This window comes from Neofelis nebulosa, chromosome 1 (genome assembly GCF_028018385.1).
Source record: "Neofelis nebulosa isolate mNeoNeb1 chromosome 1, mNeoNeb1.pri, whole genome shotgun sequence".
Classification (NCBI taxonomy): Eukaryota; Metazoa; Chordata; class Mammalia; order Carnivora; family Felidae; genus Neofelis; species Neofelis nebulosa.
Window position 1 is genome coordinate 117,507,813 of NC_080782.1, and position 23,653 is coordinate 117,531,465.

Consider the following 23,653-nt stretch of genomic DNA (forward strand, 5'->3'; position numbering starts at 1 on the left):
GTTGCTGCTTTTTAGGTGAATCCTCACGCCTGCTGAGATGTTTCTGGAACCAGGTGTCTCAGGTAGTTTAGGAATGTTGCTTCTAGAGTGATGAATGTTGAGATTTTGAGGAGATCTCCTTATCTAGACTGGGAACTAGGAAGCAAACATGCAGATACTTCATCTGATGTAACCCCTTGAAATGGTAAGCAGGGGGTCTGTGTCCAAGAGACTCAAGTCAACTTGCTCATCAAGGATGCTCTTGACTGAGTGTGTGGCTATCCAGGCTGTACAAGTGATTGCCCACCAGTGTCTTTTGACATTGGCCTGGTTTTATTTTCCTTAATAACATAACAGAGCCTGACAAAAGAGCCATGCAAATGAAGACTGGACCAAAGGTTTTAGTAAAATTAATAATTAATTCATTATTAAGTTGATCACTTCCTTTTCCTTTTATTTCATTTTTTTTAAGATTTTATTTTTAAGTAATCTCTGTACTCATTGTGAGGCTTGAACTCACAACCCCAAGATCAAGAGTCACATACTCTACCAGCTGAGCCAACTAGGAGCCCCGCTTATCTTATTTTAAAATTTCTAAAGCCACTCATTTCTGAGCTACATGCATTGCATATAAACTAATGCCTCATTCATCTACCTAGTGTAAGCCACCAAGTTTCTCTCCTCGTCTTCACTCCTAGGAAGCTCAAAGCTAGATTTGAAACTAAATTCTTTTTACTGTATCCAGAATTTTTTTGTTTTGTGAGGAGGAAAAGCATAAGTATTTTTGTCTCTTCTCTCACATAGTTAGATTTTGATTTTTTAAAGCATGGTCGTGTATTTATGAACATACATGCATAGTTCTCTTGGTACTATGTGGAATTGTTAAAAATAATATATATATGTGTATGTATATGTATACATATATAATATTTTAATTACCCACATATACACTCTCATTAAAGAGCACTTGGAAAGCATAGAAAAGCACACATACAAAAGAAAACAAAAGTCAGTCAATAATTCCACAACCCAGGGTTAACCATCGTTATCATTTGGGTGAGGCTCTTCTGTATTTATCCTATGACCATGCAAATACAAACACATATCTAAAAAATAGGCTCATAAGCACATTACTTTTTACTGGGAAATTTATAATTCTTTTTCTTTTAAATGCATTTGTGCTTTTACAATGTTTATTTTTGAGAGAGAGAGAGAGACAGACAGAGAGTGAGAGACAGAGAATGAGTTGGGGAGGGGCAGAGAGAGGGAGACACAGGATCCAAAGCAGGTTCCAGGCTCTGAGCTATCAGCACAGAGCCCGATGTGGGGCTTGAACTCACAAACCGTGAGATCATGACCTGAGCTGAAGTTGGACACTTAACCCACTGAGCCACCCAGGTGCCCCTGTAATTCTTTTTGGAATATGAAGGCAAAGAAGTAACTGTATGCACATATCCAGGAAAAAATGCACACTTCAGGAGCAGTTAACTGCCTCCTCCTGTAGCCATGTGTTAACTAACCGTTTCTCCTGGCAGCCAGAAAGGCACAGCCAGCTGTTCAGCTTGTGGGTCGGCTTCTGTGCTCATCTTCTCAGGGGCCCGTCTGTGATCACCCTGCCCCGAGCTCAGAAGCCCTGCACTGACTTTTCTTCTTTTGGTATTCCAATAGGCCACAGGGAAAATGGACGAAAACCAGTTTGTGGCTGTGACAAGCACAAATGCCGCCAAGATCTTCAACCTATATCCCCGCAAGGGAAGAATATCTGTGGGTTCTGACAGCGACCTGGTGATCTGGGATCCAGATGCGGTGAAGATCGTCTCTGCCAAGAACCACCAGTCGGTAAGGCTCGCGCTGGCGGGAGAGGAGCAGAACGGAGAAGGTGTGCGCGGAACTCGGTCGGGAGAGACATGTAGATGTGGGGTACCCCCGGCCAACTGGGCCAGGATGGGCCGCAGTGACAAACCCTCCCAATTCTCAGGGATGTAACGCCTCAGCAGGTTATTTCTCCCGGCTGAGTCAGCAGAGGGCCCCTCCCAGCACGGTCACTCAGACAGGGAGGCACCGTCTCCACACGCGCGTCCGTGATGGCTGAGGCCCGAGACCTGGTCGTGGTCCCTGGAGAACTGGCTTGGAAGCTTTCCTTAGACAAGTGGTACCCATCACTTCCTCTCACGCTACACTGGCCACAGCCAGTCCTGGGCTTCCCCTCACCCCAGGAGGGCAGGCAGTGCAGCGATCCCCTGTACCTAGAAGGAGAAAGAACAGAGAAAAACTTGAACAGCACTGACACCGTCCTCATGAGGACTTTCACGTGGAGGTAATAATTAAAGCCCGGTACCTAAGGGAAAGGGCTTAATCCTTGTTAGTAAAAAGAGTATTTTTAAAGCATTTACGTTTCAGGCAGTGGAGCCTGCTTTTTTAATTCCTGGAATCTCCGTAATAGTCTTCTACAGGTAGACACTGCTACCATCCCCGTTTTATAGATAAGGAAAGGGAGGTGCAGAGAAATTAAATAATTTATGCAGCAAGTAAATGGTGAAGTTCAGACACACACCCCACAACTGGACTCCAAGCCGATGTCCTTAACCCTTTACGGCAATGCCTTGCACTTGTTGAATAAATGAAGGTAGTAGAGAGAAATCCCATCTTGGGAGGGGATGGCCTTTGTTTAGACATTGAGTCACATCACATTATTCAGTTCCAGGCAAGTGGAGACCTAAGGGTCATCCAGCCCACCTACTCACCCACCCCATACAAGAGTGCCAAACACAGCATCCCCGAGAGTTCCCGAGCTTCTCTTTGAGCACCGCCAGTGACAAAATGTACTTCTGCATGAGGGCCTTACCAAAGACTGATGCTTGTCTATGCTGGCAAGTCTAGTCTGTACTGTCTCCCCCTGGTGGCTTGTGCCCATGAAGAGCTCACAGATGGCGTTGTAAGCTTTTCCTGGCTTCCCTGGTGCTTTGGCCATAGTGATGCCAAAGGCAGGGTCCCAAGCACAGGAAAACCACGTACCTCTCCGCCCCATTCTGTGCCCACAACTGTGGCTTTGCCCCTCACCCCCGTCTCTAGGCTGCAGAGTATAACATCTTTGAAGGGCTGGAGCTGCGTGGGGCTCCTCTGGTGGTCATCTGCCAGGGCAAGATCATGCTGGAAGACGGCAACCTGCACGTGACCCAAGGGGCCGGCCGCTTCATCCCCTGCAGCCCTTTCTCGGACTACGTCTACAAGCGTATTAAAGCTCGGAGGAAGGTGAGAACAGCTGGTGGAGCCTGGGGGTGGGGGAAGGGGCTTTGCCCCATTCAGGCACGGGGATGGTACCCAGGAGATCAGGAGGGCTCTGTGTGCTGTGGACCTTCCCAAGGAAATTCACAGCAGTGTCCTCTTCCCAAGGGACAACTGCACAGATGTAAGGTACTATAAACTGGGGGTTTCCAAAGCTTTTTTTGGCCCAGGAAACCTTTTTTTCGAATGACTTTCCTCCATGTTTATAGTACTTTTAATTAAAATAATTTGAAATTATAATAATTGAAAATAATGTTTATATGTATATTTTTAGTTTTTTTTTTTTTTTATAAAAGTTTATTTATTTTGAGAGAGAGAGAGCATGCATGCACAAACACAGGAGGGGCAGAGAGAGAAAGGGAGTACCAAGGAGGTTCTGTATTGTCAGCCCAGAGCCCAATGTGGGGCTTGATCCCATGAACCATGAGGTCATGACCTGAGCCTAAACCAAGAGTTGGACACTTAACCGACTGAGCCAACCACAAGCCCCAATGTTATATAGTTTTAGAAAATAACTAAGGCTTACAGTGAGAATTAGCAGTCCACACCCACCCCTCCTGGTCCCATCTCTTCCATTGTTGCTCTAGAGGCCAAATGTTTGTAACTCTTTTATCTAGTTGTATGGTTCACATAAAACCTTGTGTATGTCCCTGGTTTCATAGACAGGTAGAAAAACAGATATGCAGACACCTATTTCTTCTGTATGTATCTACCTACCTACCTACCCACCTACACTGTACAAACCAATCAGCTCCAGTTGATATAGGGGTGAGGCCCAGAACCCTGTTGTTTTTTTTTTTTTCAGCCCCTGCTACCCCCACACCAATCACAAGGTCACCTTCCAGTAAGGTTTGGACTCCACAGAGCAGGGTTAAATCAGCCTTGGGATGGGGTGGAATTTTAGCCCTGGTTCCAACTTTGTTAGAAGACACATGGTCATGCGTGCACATGGGATGGGTCAGAAGGAGTCATGATGGTGAGGTTGGGGGCTGGAGGCAGGAGTTTGGGCACACACCACGGTGGCCATTAGAGAGAGGCTCACGGAAATTCCATATGCAAGCACCCCATCCCTCTCCCAGACGCCCCAGTGATCCCGCCGACTGGTCACCCAGCTCCCAGGGGAGGCTTCCAGCCTCCCCACCAGAGGCAGCTACCAGCCCTGTCAGTGAGGACCAGCTTCTTCCTGCCGGCCGGAAGTCTCCCTCCCTAAGGTCGACCAGCTCCTTCCGTTCCGCTCCTGGCACGCTCACATAACGAGGTGCACATCTTTTAGGGCATGTGTGTGTCTCCCGACTCCTCTGTCGTGTAGTCTCAATATCCCTGTAGCCTCCACTATTTACTTCATGACCACGTTTTAAATCCCTCCACTGTTCTTACCTCTTTATTAGCGATCGTTTAAAGTTACGTGGGATGGAGTAAAATTCCACACTCCAGGTTTGGCCTGATAAGAGGACAGAATGAAACCCAACCTCCCATGTACATCATGTCTTGATTTCCATTAATGTGACTTAGATTCTGCACCCAAAGAAATGTTGATGGTCTGGAGGCTTTTCAGGGAACACGGAAATAGAGACGGCCCCACCCGAATCGTCAGCACCTGCAAACGTGAAGAGCTTTGCCCCTGTGCCTGCACTGGGGTTGTGAACACGGGGCAGGGAACACGGGGCAGGAAGGCTCTGTGGTAGAGCCCACCCCGCACTGTTGGGCTCCTCTGGCAGCCAGTGGGAGGACATGGGTGGAGGCGGTGTGTGTCCCATAGACCGTGAGCCGACTGGGGGAGGGGAAAGGTTTTGTGTGACCCTTCCCCCCAGCTCCTGGCAGCAGGCCTAGCACAGCACACACCCACGGTAGGTATGGCTGGCTGGCTGCTCAGTTCCAGGTCAGGTTCACAGCCACAGCCAGAGGCCCGTCGATCAGACCACAGGATACTTCGAGGTTTGGCACCTCTGCTCTGTGCTAAGGAGCGTGTAGGGGGAGCTCCCACGGGATCTCACATCTACCGGCACTTACAACCTTGTCCCAAACTGCTGCCCTCCCTGCTCCCTCTGCTCTGGTGTGCAGGTGGTCCTTCCGTCCCTAACCTTTCCTCCCACCTGCTTCCTCTGCTGGGAACGCTACCTTCCACACCGGTCCTCTGCACCTCGCAGCCTTCTCCTTCCCTCAACCCCAGCTCCACAACACAACAGGCTCCTTTGTTCCTTAAGAGTGAGGCTAACCGGGGGCATCTGGGTGGCTCAGTCGGTTAACCATCCGACCTCGGCTCAGGTCATGATCTCACAGTTCGTGGGTTCGAGCCCCGCGTCAGGCTCTGTGCTGACAGCTCGGAGCCTGGAGCCTGTTTCAGAGTCTGTGTCTCCCTCTCTCTCTGCCCCTCTCCTGCTTGGGTTTTCCCTCTCTCTTGTCTCTCAAAAATAAATAAATATGAAAAAATACTTTAAAAAAGCAAAGCTTACGTGTTTCAAGAGGTCTCCACTGACCTGTTGCACCGTCACTCTGTCCTCACACCCCTCTTATGTTCCTTCTTTCCTTCAAATAACTCTATTATTTTCTGGCTCCCATTACACACTTAATTCACTCATTTATCTCGGCTACCTGGCACAGACCTTAACTGCTGACAGAATAAAGGGTGACACGCTTTCTCTGCTGCAGATGGCAGACCTGCATGCCGTCCCGAGGGGCATGTACGACGGGCCAGTGTTTGACCTGACCACCACTCCCAAAGGGGGCACCCCCGCGGGCTCCACCCGGGGCTCTCCCACACGGCCCAACCCGCCCGTGAGGAACCTCCACCAGTCGGGATTCAGCCTGTCCGGTGAGTGGATAGTGCCGGAGGGTGAGCAGGGAGGAAGGAAGCGGACAAGGGAGGGCCAGCTGCTACAAGCTAGCAGGACACCTGTAGGGAGAGGGTGCCTGGAGCAAGCAGGAAGCTCTGCCGAATCAAGAGAGTCCTGCTGAGAAGGCAACTTAAGGCTCAGGGAGGTCAAGGGTCAGGTTTAAATGATGACCGGGTCTGCTTAGACATCACACCTGGTTGGGTGGGGGCAAGATGTTTTCCATTATGAATTGAGGGTGATTTTCCACAGGAGATGGTGGGAGCTGTGTATGGAGGTGTTCTGTCTGTTTGCCCGGGGTTAAAGCTCAGATGGCAGTAGATTCTTCTAACCTGGCATATTTATTTATTTTATTTATAAAAAATATATTTATTTATTTTTGGGAGAGTGCAAGTGGGAGAGGGGCAGAGCGGGGGACAGAGGGTCTGAAGTGGGTTCTGCGTTGACAACAGCACCCCTGATGTGGGACTTGAACTCATGAGCCGTGAGATCATGACTTGAGCCGATATCAGTCGCTTAACCAACTGAGCTGCTCAGGTGCCCCTAACCTGGCGTTTTTCCTCTCCTCTCCCCTTTCTCGTAATAATGATAGTGCTAGAAGTAGATGCTGTTGATTAAGTACTTACCCTGAGGTAGCCGTACCATTCACCTAGTCTTTAAGAATGGATATTAGCAGAAAATAATTATCTACTTGCTCCATAACCAGTAGTCTTAAAGAGGGGAGAAAAATAAATGGAGATTTGCGTGTCTATGATGAACAATCGAAGTGTGAGGGAAACAAGATGAGAAGGGACAGGGACAGGTAAAGAGGAAACAGGTATCGGGGAAGAGGAGTAAGGAATGGCAGAAGCAGGAGAACAGAGGGTAAAAAAAATCAAGGGGGAGACAGAGACAGGGGAGGGAGGCAAAAGGAAAGGGCTGAAAGTTTGGAGGTGACGTCGCCACAGGTAAGGTTATGTTTGTCACAATATTTGTTGCCAGTGTGGCTGCCATTTTGAATCGCTCCCTGGCTGATGTCATCCTTAAAATTTCGGCAGCTTCTCTGTGAAGGACACGAGTACGTGCACATCAGGGTTTCCTTTTGTGCCGAGGCTGCAGGGGCCCCGACCCTCACCAGGCCAAGCTGTGACACCTTGGGCCACTTGCCTCACTTCTCACAGCCTCAGTCACTGCCTCTGTGAAATGGGGATAATAACAGTAGCTTCCTCAAAGGATAGTGGTGAGGACAAAGTCCGGTATCTGAGGATACAAGGACACATTCCTTGTCGCAGCAGATGTAAGCAGTGATTTCTCCTACCTTAAGGAATGCTTTTCTTAAGTATCATTTTTATGAGGCTGAGACGGTATCTATAAGAACCTAGCTTTTCCTGGTGGAGACGGGATTCCGGGGGACGGTGGATATGAAATGTCTGGAATACTTGACAGACCAGAATGGAAGTTTCTTGGGAGACGAGGCCAGGAAGGCACTTGCCAGCTGACACTTCGAAAATTAATCCAGTTTCTCTCTTGTCCACACCCCGCTCTCTCTCCCTTTTCTCTTCCTGGGAATGTCTTGCCCACTGCAGGCACCCAAGTGGATGAGGGGGTCCGCTCCGCCAGCAAGCGCATTGTGGCGCCCCCTGGAGGCCGTTCTAACATCACGTCCCTGAGTTAAGCGACCCCTCCCCAAAGAGAGGGGCAGAAGCAAGAAGAGATTTTCTTGAAGCCAAAATGGTACACCGATATTTAAGAAGGAAAGCGAATCCAAACAGTTGTGATCTAAAGAATCAATAAGCCTCAAGCCTTATGTTTCTCCAATGCTACACTCGCTTGCCTAGCTTTACGAATATTGCTTTTGTTTTCTGTTTATGCATAGCCTTGATTTGTTGGACCCTGCCTCCCCCCATTTACATGCATGCAATCAGGCTACTAAGGTAAAAGAGTCTGCTATATAGTGTTGAGAGCGTGTGTAGTGCTGCATCTTATGACAAGGGGACAGACAAAGCTGGGATGCCAGGAAAATCAACTAAAGGGACGTGGTTATTTGGGGGTGAGGGGGTGGGGGGAGGCCAGAGCGAGGCGGAAGGCTCAGAGGGCCTGGGGGAGGGTGTGTCCGGGGGAGGCGGGGGGCGGGAGGGTGAGCATAAAGGGGCTTGTGTATTGTGTCGATGAAGCACGGTTATTTCCATAGAAGGTGGCCACCCTGGGGTAGCCGTTCCTTCATCAGGGTCCCCAGGGTCTGCGGAGAAGGCAGGCAGGCAGGCAGGCAGGCAGTCTTCAGGTTCCAGACTTTGTCACATCCCCTCCTAGATTTTATTCCTTTGAACCTTTTATTAAAACACCAAAACCCAAGCATTACTTTCACCTGCCCGATCGTGCCAGTGTGCGGGGTGGGGGAGCACTTTCCCGGCGTTGCTTCCCGATTCTCTTTCCCCGGCTGGGAAGGAAGAGAGGAGGTAGGAAACCACCCTTCTCCTCCTCCGTCCTGCCGGCCTCTTTGGTGCTGTTAAAAGGCAACAGCTGGGAGCGCACATAGGCCCCCGAGGCGGGTGGGAGCAGCCAATTTCACGCACCTCCCTGTAAACGTGCTGGAGGTCGCCTCTCCCCTTGGCTGGCAAAACCCAGAAGAGCCACGTGCATCCAGCGTCCCAAGTTAGGACGAGCCGAGGTGGGGCCCGGGAAGGGCTACTCTTGCTGGCGGTGAGTGGCTGCTTCTTTCCGTCTGGGGATCCAGGCACATCCGTGATTGAATAGGATTGTTCGTTTGCAAATATATGCGCTTAGGTGTTCTCGAAGTTTTGCAACGAACAGGTGATCTCAGTTGAGATGGGAGCCACGGGAGCATTTGGGAAAGCGAGTCTCTTGAGCTGGGGGAGCATATCCTGGGACCGTGGGTCTGCTTTTCAGGTCTGAACCACCTGTCTCCCCTTCCTTTAGCACATCCTCCGGGGGAGCTTTTTGTTTCCCTCTAAAGTCTCCCAGGGTGAGTGGAAGTGACACGCAGTCTTGGGTGATGCGTGGAACCCCATGTGCGTTTTTCCCCATCCTGCTGCTTCTGCAAATTCAATTTTGGAGCAAGTTCTGTGAGCCACATGAGTATCTGTGGAACCAAGAGGCCCGTAGGCAGAATAAGTATATTCACCCTGGGATCGGACTTCTGTGCTTGGGGGATTCAGCTCTAGAACCCATAACCCTGTGTACCGGGTGCTTTGAAGAAACGAAGAGCAGGCCTCACACACCTGGCCATGATGTCTGACGGCAGGTTTCAATAAGCTGAAGACCAGAGAAAAGGGGACGACATAGGACTAAATATATCCAAGGAAGAGGATCCCCCCCTTAGCAAGCCAATTATTGTTCTAGTCATGAAAAGGATCATTTCTCCTCCTAATAAGGAATCTTGCTATTTTAAGGCTTTTTCATGGTGCCTTTATTTTAAAGGAAACTTAGGGGGGAGCATGTACCTTTTCCTTTAGAACTCAAAGATTTAAGGGCCTTTTGCAGAACTCAGAATGACGGTTTTGCGGGCAGAGGGAGATGGTCAGATCTGAAGCATGTACACTATTATACCGCAGGGGTGGGCTGGGCGGTCTGAGGTGTTGCAGTACCAGCCACAACCACCAGATGGAGGAAAAGACAAACTAGTGGGCTCCTCTTGTGTACCATCTGCTACTGTTAAGTTAGCAGTTACTGTTACTTAAGCTGTTCTGTTAGCTACTGTTAACTTAGAGTCCAGCCCCTCCCTCCTTGACCTCTCTATGCCATGAAAATAACTCTTGCATGGCCAAATGGGTCATCTGCCCTGGGACTGCTGAATGAAGCATTCAACCAGAACTTCACATTCTACACAAGCTTTCTGTGCTGTGGAAACAACCACCTCTGATGCCTTCATGATGGGCAGCATGATCTGGGGAAGCCTCTCTTTCTCCACTTACTATAAGTAACTTCCTAAGCACAGAGATTCCTAAGAACTTCAAGAAAACTCCCTTTATTTGCATCACTTTGATTTCTTGAACCTTGTCACTTTAGTTAAAATTATGTTCACCTATGTCCTGTTCCATAAGACACATCAAAGAGCTCTCCGTATACAAAGGGTTTAGGAAGAGAACATGATGCTAGTTGCATCCCTCTCAGAGTTCACACCATCTCATCCAAGAGTGGAGGCCATGCTGGACCTTCCTCTCCTGCCCAAGCTTTCCTTTTTCTCTCTCTTCTCTTAACCTGGCCCCTCTCTAAAGATGGCCTGCCTTCCCCCAACCTTCTCCCATTGTTCCTCAACCCAGGTGGCCATCATCTGAGTTCTGGGAGGGCCACCATCTTGGGTAGTTGAGAAGGTATTGGTGGAATCGTTAAATCAGCCAGCCCGGCAGAAGTATTGTATTTCTATGTTTTCTAAAAATGGCAGTGTTGTTGTCAGCACGAAAATGGGTTTTCTTCAAAGACCAGTCACCCTCTGGCCTTTTTCTTCATGCCTACACCCAGAGAGTCATGCTTTGCTGCAAAGGCCTTAATCCTAATCCTGGACTTCTGCTCACCCCGAGAAGCCCTTCCCAACTAGGGTGGTTGAGCCCTGACTTTGGTTCTTACCACAAGCTTCCCAGGCCTTCTCTCCCCTAGAAAACTCCAGCTTGAGTCCCAGATATACCCATGGGCTGTCCTCGGCAGCCAGCATTCATTGTAAAAGTTCCCTCCTTGGAAAATGGTGTGTGGGTGTTCAGTTCTGTGTCTGGTGAAAATGAACAGACCGTAAATCTCCCCGTGATCTGTGGTAGCTGTGAGGCAGCTCTGGGACGTGAAGAGCTGTTTGGTTTGAACCGTGAAGAAAACTGTGTTTTGAGTTTAGCTGAGATTAAAGAAAAAGTTCATCAAGTGACTGTTACTGTACACCTGGTTATTAAAATAACTATGAAATTACAGATGTTGTCCAGTTTTCTTCTGTGTGCGATGGGCCATTTCACTTGCAGTATTAAAATTGCGCGGTAAATGGAAATGGTTAATGAGGCGGGCAGATCTGATGAAAACAAGAGGTTTCCTGAGAAAATGTGGGGGGGGGGGTTCTGTGTTTTCAGTTGAATTTGAGTTTTTGTTTTGGCTGCAGCGTTTGATGACCGTTATTGAAACTTAGGAGAGTAAAGTTTTGTCTGTGGATCATCAAAGTTGGTATTAATGTAAAAGGCATCGCCATCTGAGATAAAGTCTGGCCGAGTCCAGTACAGATCCTGAAAGGGTTTCTTTCATTTGTTTTTTGGTCACCCCCATAAAGAATTTCTGCTTCTCCCTAAAAGCCTAGACTTGGAGAAGATTCAAACCAAGCATTTCCCAAAGTATATTCTGTCCCATACTGATTCCAGGTTGTCTAAGGAGTGTTGGAAAGGATTATTTACTAAGTGTAGTCCTCTGAGAGACTTAAGATCCTGTCATCAAATTCAAGGCTATGAGAAATCTTGTCAGTCTTTGAAAATTTGTTCAATTCAAGATCCTCAAACTTTATTTGACTGCTGAACCCTTCTATATCCTCTTTTAGCATCCCAACCAACTTCTTAGGCTAAACTCTCTTGGGGAAACACTCCTGTATCAAATTCCACATCGTATGGGATGCTTTTCATTGGAAATGGCAGACTATCGTGTACACAAATTTTTCTTGAAAAGGGTATTTTTTAGAGAGTCCTTTTTTTAAGGTTTTATTTATTTTTGAGAGAGTGCACGAGCAGGGGAGGGGCAGAGAGAGAGAGGCGGAGACAGGATCTAAAGCAGGCTCCGCGCTTACAGCATTGAGCCTGATGTGGGGCTGGAACTCACCGCGAGATATGACCTGAGCCAAAGTTGGACACTCAACTGAGCCACCTTGGTGCCCCTTGAAAAGGGTATTTTCAAGTCTGGTGTAATGAGAACTTAAGGGATAGACTTGGGTGGATCCAAGCATAGCTGGGCCTAGAACATAGTTTCTTTTCATCTCTTAGCCCAGCTTGCCTTTAGTCCTTCATAGGAAAGCTTCTCGTGTGGGAACAGAACTGGCCATAAGCACCCCCAGATTTTCATTTTGCCTGTCTAGTGACTTCAGGAGAAGGAGAGAGGCTCCTTAACTAATCCCAGCCAAAGAGACTGATTATGGTTGGCCTGGCTTGGGACATGTGTTCCCCATGGGACTAGGCACCATGGCTAGGACACTGGGACTGATGGATCCCACCTGGTCATGTGCCCCGCCCCAGAGCTACCTGAACTGTGTGAGCTCTGAATCACACACACACACACACACACACACACACACACACACACACACACACACACAAAACAGTTTGTGATACTGGGAGGAGAAGGTTCGGATACCGGCTGGGCAAGAACAGCAGATGACCATGGTACGTTTCCCAAGCCTGCTGGGCCTACGGGATTTGCTCAGCTAGGTGCCTATGTGTGGGTGGGGCAGATGGAGAAGGGGTAAGAGAATGATAATTTCTTATTAATTGGTTCTATGTGTCACGAACCCCTCTTGATCCAGTAGAACAATGCTGTCAGTATAGGAACATAGAGTGACGGTACCTTTTAACACCAAAGCTTAGAAAACATCAAACGCTACCTCAGAACATGGTTGTTTCAGTTTGAGGTTCACGGTTTGACCCATAGTCAAAGTCTCAGTTTGAAGCTTACACTCAGGATTGGTGAAATACCTCTCCCAGCCCATGACCAAGCAGCAGCTGAGCTCTGCTTAGGGTTAGAGTGGACTCATAGGGCATGGTCAATGCTTAATTGAAGTGAACTCAGGTTGCAGAGTTGGCAGGTTTTTTTTGTTTTTTTTGTTTTTAATGTTAGTGAAATAGACACCATGACTTTTGTACCTCTGTGGGCTAGAGCTGTTCGGGGCTGACCAGGTGCAGAATGAGAACACTGCACAGGAGGAAAAAGGTCCCTCTGGTTTCAAAGAACTCCCTGGAATCCACTTTGCTACCATCAGACCATCACAAAAGGGACACCAACCAGGAGCAGGAAATGGGGGACGGGAGGCCCAAAGCAGTCTACAGAAATGAAATCATATACTTATGGCTGGCACTCTTCAGGATCAAGAGTTCTAGATCTTGCCCTGTGCGTGGTTGCTGAGAACAAAACAGGACACTTGACATGGTTGGACCACAGGGCACTCAGCATGCAGGAGTTCAGAGCCCACTGACAAGAGCATAGGATTTGCTCAAGGAAAAGGACAAGCCCGAGGAACTCGCTGGCCCACTAGCTGTTAAGCTTCTGGGGGCCTAGGAGCAAGTAGTTTCCGGCCACAAGAATGCAAAGCTGTCTGTGACCCGCTCCCCGCCCTGTCCCAGGTGTAGAATATCCACCTGCTCTTTCGGTATGTGGAATGGGGCGGTGCGAAGATGGAAAGGGTAGTAAGGCAGAGTGCTGACAGAAAAGGTCCTTGGGCAGTGGACAAGGTGAGAGAAAGGCAAAATCTGGAATTCTGGGCTGTGCTCCCTAAGGGGTGAATGCTAAGGGGGTCAGGGTTTTAGTTGTTATATATATGAATAAGTCACACTGTGCCGCATTCCACTGTTCTAGAACATTTCTAATACCAGCTCATCCCTGGTAAAGGATGGTGGGAAACAGAAGTAAGAACAGGTGACTTTGGGCCCCCACAACCCTACCTCTAGGAAAAACAATTAAACACACAGCTGACAAAGAAGGATCCATGGCTCACTGTATACAGAAGACATTTTAATACACAGAGAGGCACATTCACATTATATATACACCACATTCAACAGAAGCAGGTGTTTCCCACCCAAGGGCTGCTTGTTTACAACAGCACAGGTAACTGGAGTTTGGATTTTGAACATCAATGTTTAATGTCAATCAGACACATGGAGCTCCTAAGAAACAGCTATCACAGGTGGACGGTAGGAAACAGGATGCTGTGTGGACAAAGCAGGCACAACGGGATACTGAAACAGACACTATGTTTTGCATGCCTTTTCATTCACCTGTTGAATTAAAGCCTCAGCATTACGGCATCATCAAAAACAGAAACACTGGTTCCAGCTACCTGTACTAGCATTATTTGTCCATCCAATCTAGAAAAGCTATGATGATATAAAGCCTAGTCGTTCCTGGTTAGTACTTTCTTCCAATCAGAGGAAGCTTAACTACTAATTAATTAAATTGCTGTAATTAAGTTCGTAGTGCTTTGTACTCCAGGATATTCATCCCTGCCCTAGCAATGACCCCAGCCCAAACCAGTGCTGCCATTGACAGGTGTTGGCCATTAGCAGAGCATTTAATTCCCATGGAGACAGGGTTGTGGGCCGGGCTTTCCTGCTGCAGTGTAAGAGTGCTAACTAGGAAGCTTCTGGTCTTCAATACCTGTTCGGACTGGAGCTCCACACAGGTCAGGGCGAAAGCAGTTAGGAGAAAAAGACTGGGAATACCAGTCAAGGGGATGTAAGACTCGGCTTGTTTTCCAAACTTCTAAGCCTTGGTTGTCACGACTCTAGACGAGACATCGTCCACCTGGTTAGGACAGTCCCTTTTGGCCCAAGTTACGGGATCAAGCCAAAGAACCTGATACCAACAAGAAGCAATCACGGTTCAGATTTAGGCATCCTTTTGTTTGGGGGAAACTTTTTGTCTTCCTGTTTAAAATGTGTGGTGGTGGGAGGTGCTTTTGTCAGTGTATACAGAAGACATTTTAATGCCTTACAGATGCAATGCTTTTTCATTTCTAACTGGAAACACATTGAGGGTCTGTAACCTGATTGGGCCTGAAAACGCATCTTACTGCTCTGAGGCTATGCTCTGTAGTTGAGGTGTCCACGGCTGCTGAATGCTCACAGAGGTGCTTTGGGCACGGCAGCAGCACACTGGAAATAAAAACTAGGGGTTCCAAGTACAGAGGGGGCATTGGGCTCCTATCCGGTTATAGCTGGTACAGATGTGAAGCGGCATAAATGGTTGGGTCCCTTCCCAGGGGAGAGCCTCCTGATCCCAGTGCCCTGTGGTGTCTCCCGCAGCCTTTCCTCTGGGATGATACATGCACAGGCCCCAACAGCAGGACGAACCAGGTGACTGGAGAGGTATGTCCACAGCACATCAGGGCTTGGGTCAAAACGCGTGAGAGACGGAAGCTGATAAACATGCAAGGGGCCCCTGATATTCCTGGAGTTACCAGCCTGGAGCAGAACCTGGTCACCTAGTTGGTTTTTTTCATATAAAATTAGAAATGGAGTCAGGGCCAGTGCGTACTTCATAGTGCTTGGAGAAAAAGCAAAACCGCGCAAATAATATGTGGGAAATGTAGGAAAAAAAGAAAAGAAACAGAACAAAAGAGCTGGTTTTAATTCTTAACAAAAATATGGTTGCTCTTAAAGTCGAGAGGCTCTGCCAGAAATTCCGGGCGCATTAGCTCCGTGAGGAGAAAATCCTGAATGCCAAATGAGAATCCAGCACTGGCTTCCTACCCATGTTTAATTGCCCGAGTGCTGCTTCCCTCCTAGCTATCTGGTGTGGCAGGTGCCAGATCTGTTACTTCTGCCTACTCTCTCTGGTCTTCCCTGTTGCCTCCTCCTGGCATTTTGGCGAGGCCCTTACTCCAAGTAAGGACAAGGTCTAGATGATCTGAGTGGCCAAGGCGTCAAACAGCCCCCCACTAAGCCTGTTCACTTGTTGACTTTACCCAGTGGCATCTGTCAGGTGCCAGAACGAGGTCCTCTGCAGAGACCTTCTGTGTATCGAGAGAGAGCAGTTGGGTCCTATGCATATCTCACGTAGGCGAATTAAACTCCGTGTTAGGCAAATAAATAGAAAATACATAAAGAAAAAGAGTGAGACATCAATAATTTTGTAAGCAGGCAGTTCCGCCCGCTGTTCTTGGAGTGAGCTGTGCTTCAGTCCGTTTCCGTGATGTTAGACCTCTCGGATGTGGGAACATCCCGCAGTTCTATTATTCCGTCTATAAAGGCATATATGATTGGTTCAACATTTTGGTTCATCTGATATTAGCCAAAAATGAGACCAAAAATAAAAGACACAATCATAACAAACCCCAAGATGGCAATTTGTTTCATTACTGGAGACTCCCTGCCCTGGGCTCTGCTAAGAAAAGATACCATGCTGTGGGTAATTTAAGGGATTTTTCAAGTGTAAATTTTACTATCTTCCAAACTCACCTTCCATTCTAACTTAGACTATCAACCCTGTGTAAGGGACAGCTTGAATGTACCTCAGGGTGGACATTGCTGTCAGCATGACAATATTATTTTCTGGTCCTCTCCAGACATAGGTCTCTCATAATCTTAAGAGGACAATTAGCTCCCAAGGAACCTACTAGAAGAAGGTGAGCAGTATGCTAATAACTACCTCACAACAGGCTTACCGGGAAGGGGGAAAAAGCCCTGATTTGAAGCATTTTCCCATTTCCATGATGTAAATAGTCTCAGTATTTACTAATCATCACCAATTTCAACTGCCCACCCTCAAATCACTGTACAGGGCAATGGGAAAGACATGCCCAGTAAGCTCTTGCTAGCTGATGTGAGCTGATAATGGTGTGTGGACTCCAGAGCACAACCAGAAACCTCTCATAAATCTTAGTTCTAATCAGTTCCCATCCATTTCTTCCCCCATTGAATTCCTTATTCCTATTCAATCAGATGTGGGGATTTTGACCTCTTTATGAAATTGTCTAGCTCCGAAGAGCCTTGCTCACTCAGTCTCCCACCAATGTCCATCTGCCCATTTGTCACAGTGTAGTTAGAATGTGGAAAAATAAATCTACGTCCAAATATTCTTTTTAAAATAAAAATAAAGGCTGTGTAGAATAACAGAATGGTAGCAGTAAAAAGGCAGGACAGAGCTCATCTAGAATAACCCTCTCATTGAGATGAATAAACCCAAGCTGCGGTTAAGTGACTTGCTCAATGCCACACGGTTGATTAGAGGTGAAACTACATCCCAGGAGACCCAGGACTCCCTGTATCCTGTTGCCTCCTCCCCAAGGCATTCATTCACATTTTCTGAGGTGTGTGAGGTGTGGAGAGGTGAGAACTACTGTCAGCAATTCCTGGTGTGGGGATCAGAAGTTCCTGCCCGAGGTGGCAGGACACGTCCAGAGCAGAAGATGTTGAGGATTTCACACGCTGTTATTCTGACCATTCTCTTCTTGTGGGTATTTGGTTTGTTCCAAGGTTAGATTAGCTGGTCTTTTGTTAAAGTCCCTTTTTACTCTTAAAAGAAAAAAGCAAACAGTGCTTACTGTTGAAATGAAAAAGAAAAGATGTAAGCTTTGAAATGATAGAATTAAGACCAACAAGTTATAAAGAGGTGTGAACCAAGGACCTTCCCCTAAATGGAAACCTGATGCTAAGCTAAATTATGCTTTGCAATTTTTTAAATCTTATACAGGGGGATAAAAGTGTCTGAAGTTTCCAAATTTTCTATTTTGGATATGTGTATAATTAGAAAAAATTAGAAATGTTAAAAAAAATATGTTAAGGCTTTGCAAGTAAAGTCTGGCTGAAACATGCCATCATTTGCTGGGCTGGTGTTTAACCAGGGGTTACTTACTTTTCTCTGTTGAAAATTATGAACTCCTTCTGGACAGACTCAAGATGCTCTTGAAGAAGGCACATCTTCCAGGTGAACAGATGGGGGTGTGGTAGGGGAAGAGAGATGCAGTTAGCAGACCAACGAGGACCCTCAAACAACCAATAACCTACTGTCTCTTCACCGAATGACTCAAATCTAAGATGCACCAGTCTATCTTCGAAATAAACACGATCTGAAAGTGTGTGGCAGGAGTGAGACCCCACCCAGAGTAATAGGGGAGCAAATAAGGAAGAAACAGCAAAAGGATAAAACATGTCAACTCCATTCCCCACAATGAGCCAGCAAGGAAGCCATGGGTTATGGTTTATGAGCTTGATGTCTTTCAGCCACTTAGCCCATGAAGAAATCATGGCTTCGAAGTGGGTGGGGAAAAGGGTTTACTGAGCCGGTTGCCTACTCGCCAGTCATCTCCTGGCTCTCTTATGAAAGGTCTGGAGGTTCTACTTGGATTTAATGAATAGCCTGGAAACATCTCTCCACATTGAGTTCTGGTGGAATCATTCCCTCAACAACTGTACTAGAGTTGATTATATCTCAGGTGCAGTGAGCAGAATCTTCTTTGTCAGTCCCAGACAAGCAAAACAGTTGCTTTGACTCAGTACTGTCCAGCTTTCAACATCTCTTGTTGAGTTTTCCATCATAATGAGAAAATTTAACCTCAAAACAGCAATAATCATCAGATCCAGGGCACTGTCAGACCCAGATCAAATGTTTCAAAAGTCTGCAGTGAAATACTTCCAAATTACTTCTGATGGAGAAATATTCCCCAAGGGAAAATACTTATTTATTCATTCATTTTTTTTTAAATCTAGGAATTAGGAAATTCAAGTCTTCATGTACTGGAGAATTTTGTTCCCTGAGTGAATGTTTAGGTGATAGAAGAGGAAAACAAAAAGGAGAGGAAATTTTGGAGAAGTGGGGAGGGGAGGAAGACAAAGGGAAAGAAGATTCTGCTAAACTTGTTCTCAAAATGGGGGATTTGTGACCCTGAGGGTTTCTACTGTCAGTCATGGGGGACATGAAACTGTGGGACAAACATAATCTGATACAGCTTCTTGGAAGCAGCTTTACCCCAAGATTTTTATTTAAAAATTTGTATATGTTTATATAAACACATATCTATTATACAGCTTATTCATAGTATTCTTAGAAGCATTTTTATTACAGTTGTTCGCTTTTCCCGAGTTTTATTGAGATATAATTGGTATATAGCCCTGTATCATTTTAAGGTGGACAGCATAATATCTTGATTTTCATATATTGTGAAATGATTACCACAATAAGTTCAGAAAAATCTATCATCACATAGATTAAAAAAAGAAAAAAGAAGAAAATGGTTTTTCCTTGTGATAAGAACTCTTAGGATTTACTGTCTTAACATTTTTCTATAGATCATACAGCAACTTTAGCTACAGTCATCATGTTGTATATTACAACCCTGGTGCTTATTTTTCTTATAACTGTAAGTTTACACCTTTTGACCCCCTTCATCCAATTACCCAAACCCCAGCCCCCTGCTTCTGGTCACTCCAAAGGTGTGTTTTCTATGAGGTTGTTGGTTGGATTGATTCCACATACAATCATAGTATTTGTCATTCTGTTTGACTTATTTCACTCAGCATAACACCCTCAAGGTCCATCCATACTGTTGCAAATGGCAAGATTTCTTTCTTCTTAAAAGCTGAATATTCTGGTGTGTGTGTGTGTGTGTGTGTGTGTGTGTGTGTATGTGTATGCATACTACAACATCATCCATTGCTGTGTCTTTATCTTTGCTATTGTAAACAATGCTGCAGTGAACACAGGGGTGTAGATGTCTCTTCAACACAGTATTTTTGTTTCCTTTCAATGTATCTCAGAAGTGGAATTGCTGGATCATATGGTAGTTCTATTTTTAATTTTTTGAGGAAGCTTCATACTGTTTTCCATAGTGGCTGCAACAATTTACATACCCACTAACAATGTATAAGAGTTCCTTTTTCTCCATATCCTTGCCACAACTTGGTATTTCTTGTCTTTTTGGGGTGTGTGGTGACAATTTTTTGTGGTTTTGATTTGCATTTCACTGATTATTTGTAATGTCAAGCACCTTTTTTTGTGTACGTCTTGGCCTTCATATATCTCCTTTGGAAAAAATGTCTAGTTAGGTCCTTTGCCCATTTTTGAATTGGATTATTTGGGGGGTTTATTACTGTTTTTGCTTTTGACTTGTAGGAGTTTTATATATTTTGGATATTAACACCTTATCAGATAAAGGATTTGCAGATATTTTTTCCCATTTCATAACTTGTCTTTTTAGTTTACTGGTAGTACTTCTTTTGTTGTGCAGAGGCTTTTTAGTCTGATGCAATCCTACTTGTTGACTTTCTACTTTGTTGTGAGTGCCTAAGGTGTTATATCCAAAAACTCATTGTCAAGGCCCATGTCAATCAGCTTTCGTCCTACTTTTTCTTCCAGGAGTTTTATAGTTTCTGGTCTTAAAGTCTTTAATCCATTTTGAGTTAATCTCGGGGAGTTAATTTTTATAAGATCTAGGGGTCTAGTTTCATATTTTTTACATGTGTATGTCCAGTTTTCCCAGCACCATTTATTGAAGAGACTGTCTTTTGTCCACTGAATATTTCTGGCTCCCTTGTCAAGCATTAGTTGTATGTATTTGTATGGGTATATTTCTGGGCCGTTGATTCTATTCCACTGGTCTATGTGTATGTACCATACTGTTTTGATTACTACAGCTTTGTAGTATAGCTTGAAACAAGGAAATATGATGCTTCCTGCTTTGTTCTTTCTCAAGATTCCTTTGCCTATTTGGGATCTTTGGTGGTGCCATATAGATAGGATTTTTTTTTTTTCTACTTCTGTACAAATCCCATTGGAATTTTGATAGCAATTGCATTGAATCTTTAGATGGCTTTGGGTAGTATGGACATTTAATAATGCTAATTCTTCCATTCCATGAACACAGGATTCCTTTCCATTTATTTGTGTTGTCTTTAATTTCTTTCATCAGTGTCTTATGGTTTTCAGGGTAGACATCTTTTACCTCCTTGGTTAAATTCATTCTTAAGTATTTTATTGCTTGTTGATGCTGAAGTAAATGGGATTGATTTTTTTTCAGATAATTCACCGTTAGGGTATAGAAATGCTACTGTATGTTAATTTTGTATCCTGCGATTTTACTGAATTTATTGATTAGATCTAACAGTTTCTTGGTGAAGTCTTTACAATTTTCTGTATATAAAATCACGTCATCTGCAAATAAGCAATTTCACTTCTTCCTTTCCAATTTTGATGGCTTTTATACCTTTTTGTTGCTTGATTGCTCTGGCTAGCACTTCTGTGCTATGTTGAATAGGAGTGATGAGAGTGGGCACCCATGACTTGTTCCTGATCTTAGAAGAAAAGCTTTCAATATCTCACCACTGAGTCTGATGTTAGCTGTGGCCTAGTCATATATGGCTGTATTAAGTTGAGATATGTTTCCTTGATACCTAATTTGCTATGAGTTTTTGTCACGAACAGATATAGAATTTTGTCAAATCCTTTTTCTGTGTCTCTTGAGATGATGTGATTTTTCCTCTTTCAATTCAGTGTGATATCTCACATTTATTGATTTGCATATGTTAAACCATCTATGCGTCCTAAGGATATATTCCACTTGACCATGGTGAATGATCCTTTTAATGTACTTCTGAATTTAGTTTGCTTGTATTTTATTGAGGAATTTTGTGTTTGTATTCATCAGGGATATTGTCCCGGAGTTTCCTTTTCTTTTAGTGTCTTTTTCTGGCCTTGGTATCAGGGTAATGCTAGTGTTATAAAATTGGATTGGGGTGTCCTCTCCTCTTTGGTTTTTTGGAAGAATTTGAGAAGAATTGGTGTTTATTCTTCTTTAAATGTTTAGTAAAATTAACACCTGAAAGTATCTGTCCTGGGCTTTTCTTTGGTGGAAGAGCTTTGATTACTGATTCATTTTCCTTACCAATAATTGGTCTGTTCAGATCTTTAATTTCTTTCTGATTCAGAATTTGCAGGTTGTATGTTACTAAGAGTTTTCCTTAGTAAAAAAAAACCAAAACAACCATTTCTTTAGGTTGTCCAGTTTGTTTGTGTATAGTTGTTCATAGTGGCTTTCTATGCTCCTTAGCATTTCTGTGCTATCAGTTGTAATGTCTCCTCTTTCATTTATATTTTATTGATTTGGGTCCTTTCTCTTTTTTCCTTGGCTAGTTTAGCTTGTTTTTTTTAGGTTGGATTTTTTTTTCTTTGAGTATAGTTGACCAAATTTTTTGTTTTAGTATCAAAGTATTACATAAAATATAAATACATAGGCATACATAAATTATTATATAATATTTATACATATATGTTATATATGTATAAAACATATACAATATTTTATGTTTATATATACATATATTATATATTAACAAAATATTTATATAAACATGCATAAAATATAAAATATATGTAAAAATTATGTAATATGTTTCTCTATATATTTCTATATAATATATAAACACATATATAAAGATATATGCATATATGAACATATAAAATGATACAAAAATATAACATTAAAAAACTTTGAAATATTAACATTTAAAAATATTTTAATATTAAAAATCAAGACTGTAATCAACTAAAATGCAGAAATGCATGTGAGTTTTTTTTCTCTATCACATAAGTCTATTTAACTTAAAGATATAATAAGACAGATACTCAGAGGGGAGTTTGTGATACAGCAGTGCAGACCCCAACAGTCCCACCCCTGGCCCATGAAGGTCACATTTAACGTGTTCTCTTTCCTCTGCTTTAGGTGAAAAAGTTTAAGATGTGCAGTGACATGGACAATTCAACAACAGTAGCCAAAAGGAGAAAATGAGGGGAAGGAGCGGGAGGTGAACAGACTGGGGGGATGAATGTTTGTCTTAAGTGGCTGAGAAGGAAAGGTTGGTTAAAGCTCTTAGAACTTACTTCTCAGGGATGAGCAGAACAAACTGCGAGCAGACCAGGATGCAAGGAGGGGGCACCGAAAAAAATCTGAGGGGTTTGGAGCACGTGGAAATCAGATGGTAAAAGAGGACTTAAGTCATTTGCCTCAATAGCAGAGCACCTACACAGTATGTCTACCTTTTTGGTTCTATACTTTATAGAACTATACTTCTATACTTTAAAGCTGTTGATGAGCAGAGAGGGATAAAACAGGGAACATTCTGGAAGCAAAGAAGCAGAGACATCTGACATGAAGAAAAGTATGAATGTGGGAAAGAAAGAAGTTAGGAGTCAGGACGTAGAATGGAAAAGCCAAACATAATAACAAATCATTACATGCACTAATTGACTCAGAAGAAGTCTATGAAATGGGTGTAACAACATCAACTTCATTTTATAAATGAGAAAACAGGAGGAAAGGGAAAAATTTAATGCTTTTACTTTATTTAATCATATCCTGGATTCTATACCAGTGGATCTCAACCTTAGAACTTTCTAACTCAACCTGAAGAACTTCTTAAAATACTGATGTCCAAGCCACACTCCCAGATTCAAAGGTAACCGATCTTGGGTGGGATCCAGACACCAGTATCCTAAAAGAAGTTTTTCCCAAATGGGTTACATGTGATGCTAAGGTTGAGAAACACTGATATAGCGGGGGCCTAGAAGTCCAAGGGGTCATATGATAAGCTTTTGGCATTATATAAATCTACAACTTAACCCAGTTAGTGGGTACTATGCCTTACTAACATTATCTTACTTCCTTCTCAGATCAATTACAAGGTGTCCTATTACCATTCCTATTTTTTATCCATATAATAAAGGCATCAATACTTACAAAGATTACACAAGTTAATGTTAAATCATTACTCCAAAAAACCCACATAGCTGTTTACTAAGTAACCACTACAGCCACTGCCTCATCTGGACATGACAGGAAGTATTCACAAAAGATGACAGCTCTCACTGAAAGAAGGGATGTGTACCCTCTAACAGATTTCAAA

The 23,653-nt window shown here is 44.4% G+C and overlaps 2 protein-coding genes across 9 annotated transcripts in view; one reads left to right on the top strand and one right to left on the bottom strand.

The window, feature by feature from the left end:
- The window catches only part of DPYSL3 (dihydropyrimidinase like 3), a 114,837-nt gene extending 103,850 nt beyond the window's left edge, over window positions 1-10,987 (top strand). For all 3 annotated transcript variants that reach the window (XM_058732566.1, XM_058732567.1, XM_058732568.1), the window contains exons 11-14: window positions 1,648-1,818; window positions 3,052-3,231; window positions 5,914-6,076; window positions 7,661-10,987. In XM_058732566.1, coding sequence (XP_058588549.1) covers window positions 1,648-1,818; window positions 3,052-3,231; window positions 5,914-6,076; window positions 7,661-7,749 — 603 coding nt within the window. In that variant the 3' untranslated portion in view covers window positions 7,750-10,987. The remainder of the gene's footprint in view (window positions 1-1,647; window positions 1,819-3,051; window positions 3,232-5,913; window positions 6,077-7,660) is intronic.
- Window positions 10,988-13,748: 2,761 nt separating this feature from the next.
- STK32A (serine/threonine kinase 32A) overlaps window positions 13,749-23,653 on the bottom strand; it is a 133,279-nt gene continuing 123,374 nt past the window's right edge. For 3 of the 6 annotated variants that reach the window (XM_058732580.1, XM_058732570.1, XM_058732569.1), the window contains 2 exons: window positions 17,613-17,677; window positions 13,749-17,272 (listed from right to left, as the gene is read on the bottom strand). In XM_058732580.1, the coding sequence (XP_058588563.1) occupies window positions 17,179-17,272; window positions 17,613-17,677 (159 nt within the window). In that variant the 3' untranslated portion in view covers window positions 13,749-17,178. Of the gene's footprint in view, window positions 17,273-17,608; window positions 17,678-23,653 lie in introns of those variants that run through there. The other 3 variants (XM_058732571.1, XM_058732573.1, XM_058732572.1) reach the window with 3 other exon arrangements.